The sequence below is a fragment of the Saimiri boliviensis genome, chromosome 15 (assembly GCF_048565385.1).
Source record: "Saimiri boliviensis isolate mSaiBol1 chromosome 15, mSaiBol1.pri, whole genome shotgun sequence".
NCBI lineage: Eukaryota > Metazoa > Chordata > Mammalia > Primates > Cebidae > Saimiri > Saimiri boliviensis.
The window spans coordinates 91,735,422-91,748,708 of record NC_133463.1 but is presented as its reverse complement, the minus strand read 5'-3'; the positions used below and the strand labels follow the sequence as shown (position 1 = coordinate 91,748,708).

Here is a 13,287-nt window from a genome sequence, read left to right as displayed (position 1 = left end):
CAGGCAATTTGCCAAACAAGGGCTGTGTGTGAGCAAAGGAATATCAAACACATGCCTTGATCTCAAGAAGCTCATGGTCTAAAAGGAATGAGAAAATGTGTCTGCAGTTTATGCCAGCCCATTCCAGGCCCTTTGCTGCAGCAAACATGCCACATACACCCACACATCTTGGTGGAGGAGACTCCAACTCCCCAGACTCACTGGCCTGTACCAAGCAGTAGGCCCTTGCAGACATTCCCAGGATGGCTGCCCAGCACACAGCCCTGCCCTCCAGGCCCACAGCCACTGTGCTTCCAGCTCACAGCAGAGATCACACATTTGGGTCCAGGCTCCGCCACCACCATGGGGCCTCAGTTTCACCATCTGTAAAGCAAGTATTGATTCTTAGGACTTGAGATCCTAGATGTGCACTGCCCCCACAGGCCGAGCACTTGGGTGTGTTCTGTGAATGGGGTCAGGACTGCTACAGGTGGTAGATGTAGTTGGTATGACTGCCCAGAATGACACCTGGCACTCAAGACGTTAGCAGTAATAGTGCCTACAAGGCACTCTGGGTGCCCGAAGGGAGGAGCAAGGTCGGCTTCTGTCTCTTGAAGCTGTACGATCAGAGGTGGGCTCCAGGGTGGGGCCCTTACTTGCCCTGGGTGTGCGGTCAAGTGTTCAAAGGGCTCTAGGTGGGAGGCTTCCTGCACCCTGCTGGCCTAGGCAGGAGGTGCTTCAGGCTCCAGTGGAGAAGGCCAGGAGACAGGGCTCCTGCCTGCCTCACTCTGGCTCAGACCACCTTAGGGCCCAGCTGAGTGTGGCCACAGCATCCTCTCAAAGGGGGAGGGAGTGCAGCTGAAATGGAAGTTGGCACATGTGTCCTTTTTCCTTTCCTTATGCCCCAGAAATCCCAACCCTCATTTCTTTAACGGCTCTCTGTGGCCAGCCACATCCAGAGGGGTCCAGAGGCCTCGCCCTGGCTCTAGCCCTTGAAATGGGTTTTCACCCCAAAGAGAGTGGGCCCCATGTGGGCAGGACTGGTCCCACAAGATGTCCTGAGGGCAGGTCCCCAACACAAGACATACCCTTCCAGGGCACAGTGGAGGTACAGCTCTAGAATTCTCCATTCTAAAACCTGCCTGTCCTCACCCAGAGCTGGCCCTCCCCCTGCCCAGTCCAGGCTGTGTCAGCCCTGCCCTGAGCTCACAGTACCATCACTCCCTGCCTCTGCCCCAGTCCCAGCAAGTCTTCAGAAACCTGGCTGCTGCCTCAAGAGGCATGCAGTTCCCACCTAGCCCCCACCACCCTGGCCCCTGCCCTCTGACACAAGTCAGGCCTCAGCTGTGCCCCCCGACTGCTGAAGCTGGACCACCATGGTACACTGCCCTCCATGAAGGATAACAGGCAGAAGCGGATCAGAGAACCTTGTGGAGCAGGTGTGTGGGTGCAAGGCGGCTGCCTGTTCTCCTTCAAGAAGATCGGTTCTGGGGCCTTCTCCAAGGTGTACTTGGCCTATGCCACCCATGAGCATTTGCAGCACGGCCCCAAGCTGCCCTCCGTGCAGGCAGGCGTCACACCATGGTGAGGCAGGCTTATCTCCTTCCTCAAGGGGCTCCCGTGCCTCCCAGCCTGGCGCTGGCAGGCCCGTGTCTCAAACCCTCAGGCACCATCCAGCTGCTCCAGCTTCCTCCATCTGAAACTTTCCCCAGCCCCATTTCCTCCCCAGAGGCCTTCCCAGTGCTCCTGCAGGCTGACCATGCCCTGTTCCCAAACCTCTTAAACAGAGTACTCTGCACAGGAGGGAGCTGGGAGGTCATCGCTGCTCTCCAAGGGCACTGCTCACCCAGCCTCACCCCCGAGTAGTTCGGTAAAGTGTAGAAAGGACAGGGGACTGCCCTGCCACAGCCAGCCCCTCGGGCCGAGTCTCACACAGCAAACTCCCTCCACCCCACAAGTGGCTATCATGATCATCACCATAGCCAAGGCCGTGGTGGACTTCTCCCACAGGAGTGGAGTTCCTGCCCTGTGAGATCTTGTCACTCAATGCTACCTATAAGCTCCTGAACATGGTGGGCAGAGGCCTAGACATAGCCTGTCCCCACCCTGTGGGTGGCTAGCTCTCCCCCACCTGCTGCCTGCCCCAGGCCTGTGGCCCCCTCCCACCTTGGACCTCCCTTTGGCCCCAGGGCTGGAGCCCAACCCCACCCTTGAACCCAGGTCTGGTGCCAGTTGACAGATTCCAGCACACCCTTGGCCCTGCCTCAAGGTGATGGTAAGTGTGTGGGCTGCAGGTTCAGCTGTACGAGACCTACCAGAGCAGCCAGTGCTCCTGCCTACCGCTGGAGTGGGCAGCCCAGGGTGACCTGCTGGAGCAAATCAACACTGCCTTGGACCACCGCTGCCACCCAGGGCTGGAGGAGGCGGCCCATGGGCTGTTCTGGAGACTGGTCAGCGCCGTGGCGCACTGCCACAGCATGGGTATCATGCACCAGTGAGGGCTGCACCTGGGCCGATCGCCTGCCCACATGCACAGAGAGGCCTGCTTGAGCCCACACCAGCCCCACCTCCTGCCTCCCCTCTCCCATGCAGGGACCTGAAGTGCAAGAACATCCTGCTGTTTGACTGTGGCCTTCTCAAGCTGACCAGTGAGTCCACAGCCCCCACGGACCACCAGCCTGGGAATGAATGCCTCCACCTGCAGAGGCCCGCCCCCCACGCTTGTCCCAACCAGGCCCGTCTTCAGCCCTCCCAGAAGGCCTTTACGCCACCCTCACACAAGGGCCTGAGGCCCCTGGCCTAACCCCGTGTGCCCCCAGCCCAGGCCCACCTCGTCCACACCCACACTCTTGCTGTCGGCCCACACACTGCACACAGCCCCAAGAGCCTCCACAGCCATTCCTGCAGACTGGCATCCTGAGGTCCCTCTCCCTGCACTCCTGCCCCTCATGCACAGTGCCACCCTCCCCACTTACCCTGTACAGATTTCAGCCTCGCTAACTGCATGGGGCCCAGGAACTCACTGCTTGGAACTTTCTGTGCCTCCACAGCCCCGGGGATCCTCATGAGCAAGAAGTATAGCGGGGAGCCGGCCGACCTGTGGAGCCCGAGTGCTTCCCGGGGACCCCTGACCCCAGGCAATGGGCCGACCTGTGGAGCCCCCAGAACACCCCAACCCTGTAGCCAAGGCCCACGGGAGGGCTGGGAAGGGGCTACACCCTGAGGAGCTCTTGCCCCGAGATGTCATTCTCTATGCCATGGTGAGTGAGAAGCCGCCCTTCAAGGAGCGCCAGCCGCACTGCATGCTGCAGCTCATGCGCCAGGTCTGTCCCCATGTGAGCCCCATTCCATGTCCCTTCCACACCTAGCTCAGGCCTGGGGAATGGCAGTGAGAGAGACCTGGACTCCAAGGAGGGTAGTCCTCTCCGCTCAGGCTGGGGTATTTGGTCCAGCACTGCAGGGACAGGGAAGCTGGGCCGGTGGAGGACCTGACTCAGTGCAATTCAGGAAAGGCAGTGACTGCAAAGCTGAGTGTACTGGCCCAGAGCACACCACCTTGCCCCTCTATGCCTCAGTCATTGGCGACAGGACTGACACCTCTAAGCTGCTGGCACTGTTGGCAGTGCCGTGCATGGGGTGGCGGTGCAATGCGGAAGGGAGATGGCCACAGGCTGCAGCCGTGAGCCCTTGCCCACAGAGTGCCAGGATCTGATTTGGGGGCTGCTGCAACTGCACGCACACAAACACCTGGGCCTGCAGCAGGTGGCTGCACATTGCTGGATGCTGCATGTGGTGAACATGCTCTTCCTCAGTGCTGTGCCAGGTGTGGTGTGGGCCCATGGATGAGCAGCTGGGCAGCAGGTGGTCCCTTGGCACTCCACCTGACCCCACTGTGGCCCCTTGCAGAGAAGCTGGTGCAGTCCCAACTCCCAGCATCCTTGGATGGCCTGGAGTCCTGCAGCTGCACTGCCTCCAGCGGCAGGGGCTGCCAAGGAGAAGGTGGGCCCTGAGCTCAGGCTGTCAGAGGTATGCCCCAGAAAAGGGGCGAGTTCTGCTCGGCGGGGGCTCTAGAGCACTGCAGCAGCCAGCCTGGGAGTCCGCACCTCCAGGCAGCTGCCGCCGCCATGCCCCAGCCCTGCCATCAGGAGCATGCCTGGGCAATCCCGGGTAAACTGGAGGGTGGGTGGGGCAAGGCCAGAAAAAGCATTTATTCTGTGAAGATGACGCAGATGTCCGAGGGCTGACAGGGCAAGTGGCCTCTAGTGGCAGGAGGGGGCTCTGGCCAGGGGAAGACAGTCCACACATACCTGCATGAGTGGCAGAGCTTTAGTAGGGGCGGGTTAGAGGAGATCCTGGAGGAGGGAGACGCCCGGCACCCGATGAAGCACCCGGCTACAGCAGGAGACCACAGGTGGAGCTGCCTCCAGTTTTAGGGTGTGGAATGGGGCACTGTGAACTCCCAAGACAAGCTAAGCTCCTTCACCAGGGCTCAAGGGGCCTGGGTGGTCCCATCAGTGAGAAGGGGCCAGTACTCAGGAGCCCAGTGCAAGAGCTGGCAGTGAGGTCAGATGAGCTCAGGAAGGAAGAGTGTGGTAAGAGCCACAGGAGTGTGGTAAGTCCCACAGCCTGTGGGACTTGGCAGCCACAGAACTAGCAGGTGGGGGGGGGGGTGCACACAGGTCCAGGAGAGAAGCAGGTAAGGCCCCTGGGCCCAGCATGGGCTCCACCACAGGGGCAGAGGGGAGTGGGGGGAGGCTTGGGCAGGGGCCAGGCTCCAGGCACATCTGGAGGCTCTTGGCAGAGGTGGGAAGGCTAGGGAGAGTGACACTGGCTCAAAGAAGCTGACCAGGGAAATGGCCTAACTTGAGAGACCATCCAATCTAAGACTGGGAAACAGGGAGACTTAAGGAGCTGACAAGGGTTGAGGACAGGGTCCTGCAGCATAGGTCAAGCAGGGAGGCACAGTCCCAGGAAGACCCCAGGATCTAGGTATGGCTGGGTCAGCCCTTTGAGACCAGGTCTCAGCGTGGGGCGCTGAAAGCCACAGGGAACGGCTGACAAAACACCACTTGTACTTATGCGCCCACGTCTGCCCAGACCCTGCAGTGCCTCGGGGCTGAGAAACTCCAGCTGGCTCCTTGGGGCTTGCAGTGGTTTTCTGTCCAGCCCCCACGCCATGCCCGGGAAGTCTTCTCACGGCTCCGTGGCCATCCATCTGCCACCTCCACCTTTTGCACAAGCAGCTGAGTCACGGTACCTGGCTCACAGTGCTGTTCTAAGCAACTTTCGTTCTTGCTGGTAGAAACACTGCAAAGGGCTGGGAAGTGCCTCCAATCCTTACTGCAGCTTAAGTGTAGCTCTGTTTCTCAGCAGGGCTCTCTGAGCAAGGGGCCTGTAGGCAGCTGCAGGAAGGCCTGGTCTGAGAAAGCCTGGCAAAGGGGGCCCTGGAGCTGGTGTCTGGCTGCAGGGGCCTCAGGTGGGTGTGGCTCTCTCCACCCATGGCTCAGGAGCCAGCTCCCGCTCCAACTGCTCCCGTTCCAACTGTTCCTGCTCCTGGTGATCCAGCTGCTGCAGCTGCTGTTCCACATCCTCAGGCACCTGGACTTCCAGCAGGTTTTCCATGCCACATTCAGGCTCATCTCCAATAAGCACCTGCTAGATGGGAGGCAGGTGAGCAGCTGGCCAGCTATAAACACCCCTTCCCCAGAATCTCCAACCCTGCACCAACCTGGATTAGCTTCTCACAAGCCGTCCGCACGTCGGACTCTGGCTCCCAGCTGTGCAGCTCTCGAAGGACCAGGTAGGCTCCCTGATCCCGCACCTGCCGCCGACCTGGTGCTGTGGCTGTCAGCTGAGGAGGTGGAAGAGGTTACCCAGATGTCAGCATGCTCGTGTGTGTCAGGGTGGTGCTTATGCAGCAGGGATCCTGCTCACCAGCATTATGGCTTCAACAAGCATCTTGCGGATGTCTGCGTCAGGCTCTCGCTGCTTGTCTGGCGGCAGGTATTGCAAATCGACAGGCAGCCCTAGGGGTGAATATGGGAGCCACTGTGTCCCTGAGCTGGAGAGTGGGCCAGGCTCTGCCTGTGTAAGCCCTGCTTTTGCTCAGCAACTCACTGCTGCAAGGTTTCAGAAGGGCCCGTGGCCTGGACACCTCTCTCTCCCTCCACTGGCCTCCCTCCTCTCCGGCCAACTCCGAGGCTCCACACTAGCCACTCACGTTCCATCTCCTCCTCGGAGAAATCCTCAGGCCCAGCCAAGGGCAGGAGCAAAAACGGGAGAATGTCCACCTCAGGTCCAAGCAACCACTCGTGATGTCCTGAGGGACGGCAGGGGTGGGGAGATGAGGAGCCCTGGTGTCCGGTCCCCACCCCTGGCAACGCCCCGCCGCCACACCCACCACTCACGGTGCTCGAAGCAGCAATTCCGAAGCGTCCCCACCACCCCGCCCCTGCGCACAGAGGAGTCAGGGTACTGGGTAAGGGGCAGCAGCCGCTGGACCACGCACCTGTTGGGATGGGAAGAGCCAGTCAGGGCCGTCCCCGCTAACTTCTGTCCCTCCCCCGCCCGCACGGGCGCCCGGGGCTTCACCTGTCGGGGTCCAGGAGGAAGGCCCGCGCCGCAGGGCGTTGACTGAGGTTGGAGAGCAGCGGCGCCAGGTAGTGCAGGGGCGCGCAGGCGTTATAGCCGGGCGTGCACAGCGCGCGCACCAGCCGCTCCAGGCCCGAGTCTCCTGGCTCCGCGGCCGCCAGCGCCGCCATCAGCGCGGCACACGGCGCCGGCTCGCGGCTGAGGTTGGCCAGCGCGGCGGCCGCCTCCTCCGCCCAGGGCCACTGCGGGTCCAACGCGCGGCCCAGCAGGCGCGCGGGCAGCCCGGGGTCGGCCGCCAGCAACGGCTCGTGCAGGCCGGGGTCGGCGGCCAAGTTCACGAGCGCGCGGGCGGCGTCGCGGGCCGGGGCGGAGGCCGGCGCCAGGTCCGCCAGCGCCCGCAGCAGCGCCGCCTGCCCCGCCAGCAGCACGCGGCCGGGCCCGGAGCCGGTCAGCGCCAGCACGTGCCGCACCGCCGCCGCCTGCAGGTCGGCCCGCGCGCCCGGCGCCAGGAAGGGCAGCAGCTTCACCACCTCGACCTCCGGGTCAGCCTCCGTCCCCGCCGACGCCCCCACGCCGGCCGCGGCCTCCCCCATGCTGAGCGGACCTCGGCCGCCACCCCCGGCTCCTCTCCGGGATCCGCCGTGGGACGTGCAGCTCCGCCCACCAGAGGAGCGACAGCCGCGGCGGCCAATCCGAGGCTGCGCACTAAGCTCAAGGGGGCGGGACCTGCGTGTGGGGGCGGGACCAGGGCGCGCGCGGGGCGTTGTGGGTCTCGGCCTCCGGCCGGAAGCTGCGGAGGTCGGCGGGGACCCGCGCGCCGCGTCCCGCGTCCACACCCGCTGGAAGTCTCCGCGTGTTCTGGGCTAGGTCGGCCGGTGCGTCCCGCTGGGCGCTGGCCACGCCGAACCTGGTCAGCCCGGGCCTGTCGCGGGCCCTGAAGGTCTGAGGTCCGCGCCCCGCTGTCCTGTCGGGAGGACGGCCTGCTCTTACCCAGGCTGGCGCAGCCCTCGAGCAGCCTGGGCCCCCCGGGGACGGCGCAGCACGGGGCCCGGGTGGGGACCTGAAGAGGCAGCTTTGGAGAGGCCTCTGGGCATCTCGGAGCGGGTAGCTTTGGGGCATTTGTCAGGACGTCTTCAGTCACAAGTCACAAACGCAACTCACTGACTTGCGCGAAGACAACATTTGTAAACGGAGGTTTGGAGGGAAGCAGCTTCAGGTGCCGCTGTATCCAGGAGCTCTCCGGAGGCTTGTACTGCCTATCCTACCATCTCTCTCCCTCTCTGCCACCCTGCTGCTCTGTGGCTCCATATCATTTCCACCTGCCACTGGCTGATTTTCTCAGAGCAGCTGGGAAAGAAAGGCACTGGGACCTCCCAGTTCCATGGTCCTGGCAGAAGACAGTTTCTCTCTATCACTGTTGGAGCCTGTCACGGGAAAGAACTCCAGTTCTTCACGTGTCCTCCACTATAGGAGGAGCAGCAACCTAGAGACACACAGACTGGGGAGGAAGGGAGGCAAAAGAAAGACACTCCCTCCAGCATTCTTTGGGCACCTGCCATCTGCCAAGCTGGTAGCTCAGGACACAGAACCAAACAACGTCGTGGCCTTTCTGGCCTCAGGGTCTTTGCACCTGCTGCCTCTTCTGCCTGGAATGCTCTTTCCTCAGCTGTGCACAAGGCTGGCAACTTCTTGTCAGAGCTGTCTTCCCTGGGCAGCTTACGCAGAGACCCAGCCCACCCACCATCCATGGCTGCTTGGTTTCTATCCACCTCCTTCAAGATATCAGTACTTAGGCCAGGTGCGGTGGCTCATTCCTGTAATCCCAGCGCTTTGGGAGACCGAGGTAGGCAGATCATCTGAGGTCAGGAGTTCGACACCAGCTTGGCCAACATGGTGAAAACCTGCTCTACTAAAAATATATAACAAAAGCAGCCGGGTGTGGTGGCACATTCCTGTAGTCCTGGCTACCTGAGATGCTGAAGCAGGAGAATTGCTTGAACCGAGGAGGAGGTTGCGATGAGCTGAGATTGTGCCACTGCACTCCAGCCTGGGCAACAGAGGGAGACTCTATCTCAAAAATTAAATAACAGTAAATTAGGCCGGGTGCAGTAGCTCATGCCTGCAATCTCACCACTTTGGGAGGCTGAGGCAGGTGGATCACTTGAGACCTGGAGTTCGAGACCAGCCTGACCAACATGGTGAAACGTGGTTTCTCCTAAAAATACAAAAATTAGACGGGCATAGTGGTGTGTGCCTGTACTCCCAGCTACTTGGGAGGCTGAGGCAGAAGAATCTAACCTGGTAGAGGAAGGTCGTAGTGAGTGGAGATTTCACCACTGCTCTCTAGCCTGGGTGACAGAGCGAGACTCTGTCTCAAAGGAAAAAAAAAAAGTACTTGAAAGTAATAAAATTTAAGCTTCACGGTGCCTTGCTTGCACAGGTTCTTAACAAAGCTGCCGGGAGAGCAAACCTTGCGCAAACCTTGCGTGGTGTTCATGTATATAGTCTTAATGGTTTTGCAAAGTAGGGTATAGCACACATTGTAGGTGCAAAACCCACTAGAATGGCTATGATAAAAAAGACGTTAAACAGCTGTTGATGAGGATGTGGGGAAATTGGAACCGTCATACACTGCTGGTGAGACTAAAATGAAGCAGCCACTGTGGAAAACATTTTGTCAGCTCCTCAAAATGTCAAACACAGAGTTAATTCATAGTCCAGCAATTCCACTCCTAGGCGTATGGTCAAGAGAAATGAAAACTGAAAACCACACAGAAACATGAATGTGTACAAGTAGCACTATTCTCAGTGATCAAAAGGTGGAAACAACCCCAACGTCTATCAGCTGACGAATGAATAAACGGACAAATCCATGCAGAGGAGGAGTATTCACCTGTAAAAAGGAGCACAGTACTGACTTGCTACAATGTATATGAACTCCAAAAACTTAGGCTAAGTGAAAGAAAGAAATCACATATGATCCCACTTATAAGATGTGTGGAATAGACAGTTCATGGAGACAAAGTAAATGAGTGGTTGTCAGGAGAAGGATCGGGTAGGAGAGCAGGAGTGACTGTTAGTGGGTGCTGTGGACTGAATAGTGTCGCTCCAAAAAAATGTGTGTGCTCGGCCAGGCGCGGTGGCTCAAGCCTATAATCCCAGCACTTTGGGAGGCCGAGGCAGGTGCATCACGAGGTCAAGAGATCGAGACCATCCTGGTCAACATGGTGAAACCCCATCTCTACTAAAAATACAAAAAATTAGCTGGGCATGGTGGCACGTGCCTGTGATCCCAGCTACTCAGGAGGCTGAGGCAGGAGAATTGCCTGAACCCAGGAGGCGGAGGTTGCGGTGAGCCAAGATCGCGCCATTGCACTCCAGCCTGGGTAATGAGCAAAACTCCGTCTCAAAAAAAAAAAAAAAAAAATGTGTATGCTCAAGTTCTAACCCCAGTGTGACTGTATTTAGAGATGGGGCCGCTAAGGAAGTGGAAGAGTACTCACCAAAAACCAGATCAGTCAGTACCTTGATCTTGGACTTCTTCCCGGTCTCCAAAAATGTGAGAAAAATTTCTGTTGAAGTTTAAGCCACCCCAGTCTATGGCATTTTGTGGCAACCTGAGCTGACTGAGACAATGGATTCAGGCTTTCTTTTTTGAATGTTGAAAATGTTCTACAGTTAAATTATGCTGGTTGGGCCGGGCGCGGTGGCTCACGCCTGTAATCCCAGCACTTTGGGAGGCCGAGGCGGGTGGATCACGAGGTCGAGAGATCGAGACCATCCTGGTCAACATGGTGAAACCCCGTCTCTACTAAAAATACAAAAAAACTAGCTGGGCGTGGTGGCGCGTGCCTGTAATCCCAGCTACTCAGGAGGCTGAGGCAGGAGAATTGTCTGAGCCCAGGAGGTGGAGGTTGCGGTGAGCCGAGATCGCGCCATTGCACTCCAGCCTGGGTAACAAGAACGAAACTCCGTCTCAAAAAAAAAAAAAAAAAAAAAAAAAATTATGCTGGTTGTTGCACAACTGTGAATATACTAAAAACATTTAAATTGCGCACTTTAAGTGGGTTGATTTTATTTAAACTATATCTCAGAGCTGTTAAAAAGAGGGCACCCATCTGGGACACACTGATACCAAAAAGTATTTTGTTATTTGTCTGAAATTCAAATGTAACTATATCCTGTACAGTAAAATTTGAATTTCAGACAAGCAGTAAATGCTGTATCCTCTATTCACATTTCACTGGGTATCCTGTATTTTATCTGGCAACCCTATTTGCAGCATGTTGGCTTTCTAGCACTCACCCATGAGCCCACAGTCAACTCTCTGTTTAGGAAAGAGAACTACTGCAGAAAATCACCTTCCTGAATACTGAGGAAACCCCGATGCCACGCAAATGGATCAACTGATGTCACTAATTAATGTGAACAAAACAACAAGAATAACTAGATATTAAGTAAACCAAAGGCATATACTTATTTCCAGAGGCAATACACTATGTGAAGCAGAAGTGAACTTTTATTTTTATTTATTTTTGAGATGGAATCTCACTTCTTTACCCAGGCTGGACTGTAGTGGTGCAGTCTTGGCTCACTGCAACCTCCACCTCTCAGGCTCAAGTGATCCTTCCACCTCAGCCTCATGAGTAGTTGAGACCACAGATGTGTACCACCATACCTGGCTAATTTTTTGTATTTTTTGCGGAGATGGGGTTTCACTGTGTTACCCAGAGTGGTCTTGAACTCTTGAGCTCAAGCAATCTGCCTGCCTTGGCCTCCCAAAGTGCTATGATTAGAAGTATGTGCCACTCTGCCTGGCCAGAACTTTTTTTTTTTTTTTTTTTTTTTTTGAGACGGAGTTTCGCTCTTGTTACCCAGGCTGGAGTGCAATGGCGCGATCTCAGCTCACCACAACCTCTGCCTCCTGGGTTCAGGCAATTCTCCTGCCTCAGCCTCCTGAGTAGCTGGGATTACAGGCACGCGCCACCATGCCCAGCTAATTTTTTTGTATTTTTAGTAGAGACGGGGTTTCACCATGTTGACCAGGATGGTCTTGATCTCTTGACCTTGTGATCCACCCACTTCGGCCTCCCAAAGTGCTGGGATTACAGGCTTGAGCCACCGCGCCCGGCCCAGAACTTTTAAAGAATTCTAGTTACTATGCTCTGAAAATTCAGGAAGATATTGCACCCGTAAAACAAGAACAGACTTCATGATAAAGGAGCAATCAGAGAACAAAGATATATCGAACACTGAAACCATGATTGCTGCATTTAAGACCAATAGGAGAGCTGGGCACAGTGGCTCATGCCTGTAATCACAGCACTTTGGGAGGTCAGTGCAGGCAGATCATGAGGTCAGGGGTTCGAGACCAGCCTGGCCAACATGCTGAAACTCCATCTCCACTAAAAACACAGGAAATTAGCCTGGCACGGGGCCACATGCCTGTAATTCCAGCTACTCAGGAGGCTGGGGCAGGAGAATCATTTGAACCTGGGAGGCAGTGGAGGTTGCAGTGAGCCAAGATTGTACCACTGCACTCCAGCCTGGGGGACAGAGTGAAACTGTCTCAAATAATAGAATACAACACAACACAACAAAACCAGTGGGAGAGTGAACATGGCTGAAGACTGAATTAGTGTTTGGCAAGTTGAAGTCCAGAGTATATCCAAAATGAAAGACAAAATAGGGCTGGGCACAGTGGCTCACACCTATAATCCCAGCACTTTGGGAGGCCAAGGTGTGCAGATCACTTGAGGTCAGGAGTTCGAGACCAGCCTGGCCAACACGGTGAAACCCTGTCGCTACTAAAAATACAAAAGTTAGCTGGGCATGGTGGTGCACACCTGTAAACCCAGCTATTTGGGAGGCTGAGGCAGGAGAGTAGCTTCAACCTGGGAGGCAGAGGTTGCAGTGAGCCAAGATCGTGCCACTGCACTCTAGCCTGTGACAGTGAGACGCCATCTCTAAATAAATAAATAAATAAAATAGGACAAAGACGAAAAACATGAGAGAAAAGTTACAAGTGGCCGGGCGCGGTGGCTCAAGCCTGTAATCCCAGCACTTTGGGAGGCCGAGGCGGGTGGATCACGAGGTCGAGAGATCGAGACCATCCTGGTCAACATGGTGAAACCCCGTCTCTACTAAAGGTGCAAAAAATTAGCTGGGCATGGTGGTGCGTGCCTGTAATCCCAGCTACTTAGGAGGCTGAGGCAGGAGAATTGCCTGAGCCCAGGAGGCGGAGGTTGCGGTGAGCCGAGATCGCGCCATTGCACTCCAGCCTGGGTAACAAGAGTGAAACTCCGTCTCAAAAAAAAAAAAAAAAAAAAAAAAAAAAAAAAAAGTTACAAGTTCCAGGAAATCTAATATGCCTCTAGTAAGCAAGAAAAAATTCAAATGTATGGAAAAAAAAAGAATTAGGAGAGACTTTTCTCCTCTAACCATATAGTAGACCAAATAGTCTAAAATAACCTTCTTACTGCAATCTAGAAATACGAGGGAAGATACAAGAAACACCCTTTAAAATATACACTGAGCTTGTAAGAAAGTCAGAGGAACCGGCCAGCCGCGGTGGCTCAAGCCTGTAATCTCAGCACTTTGGGAGGCCGAGGCGGGTGGATCACGAGGTCAAGAGATCGAGACCATCCTGGTCAGCATGGTGAAACCCCGTCTCTACTAAAAATACAAAAAACTAGCTGGGCATGGTGGCGCATGCCT

General features: G+C 56.4%; 1 protein-coding gene across 2 annotated transcripts; it reads right to left on the bottom strand.

Annotated features, from left to right (window-relative positions):
- Nucleotides 1–4,163: 4,163 nt before the first annotated feature.
- HGH1 (HGH1 homolog) lies at nucleotides 4,164–7,230 on the bottom strand. Of its 2 annotated transcripts, none has more exons than XM_039464549.2 (6): nucleotides 6,571–7,230; nucleotides 6,387–6,487; nucleotides 6,200–6,298; nucleotides 5,914–6,005; nucleotides 5,708–5,830; nucleotides 4,164–5,634 (listed from the first exon to the last, which is right to left on the bottom strand). In XM_039464549.2, the coding sequence occupies exons 1-6, from the start codon at nucleotides 7,161–7,163 to the stop codon at nucleotides 5,452–5,454; spliced, it is 1,191 nt and encodes a 396-aa protein (XP_039320483.1). In that variant the 5' UTR covers nucleotides 7,164–7,230; the 3' UTR covers nucleotides 4,164–5,451. The 2 variants fall into 2 exon arrangements, with proteins under 2 accessions (XP_039320483.1, XP_010328258.2); XM_010329956.3 differs by having other exon boundaries at nucleotides 4,164–5,631.
- Between the last annotated feature and the right edge of the window lie 6,057 nt (nucleotides 7,231–13,287).

Bases quoted from the DNA above. Each gene is read 5' to 3' on its own strand.
- HGH1 (XM_039464549.2), bottom strand. From the start codon at position 7,163: ATGGGGGAGGCCGCGGCCGGCGTGGGGGCGTCGGCGGGGACGGAGGCT. The intron at 5,831-5,913 runs GTGAGCAGGATC...CCACCTCCTCAG, and splicing joins TTGTTGAAGCCATAATGCTG to CTGACAGCCACAGCACCAGG. The intron at 5,635-5,707 runs GTTGGTGCAGGG...CCTCCCATCTAG, and splicing joins CTTGTGAGAAGCTAATCCAG to CAGGTGCTTATTGGAGATGA.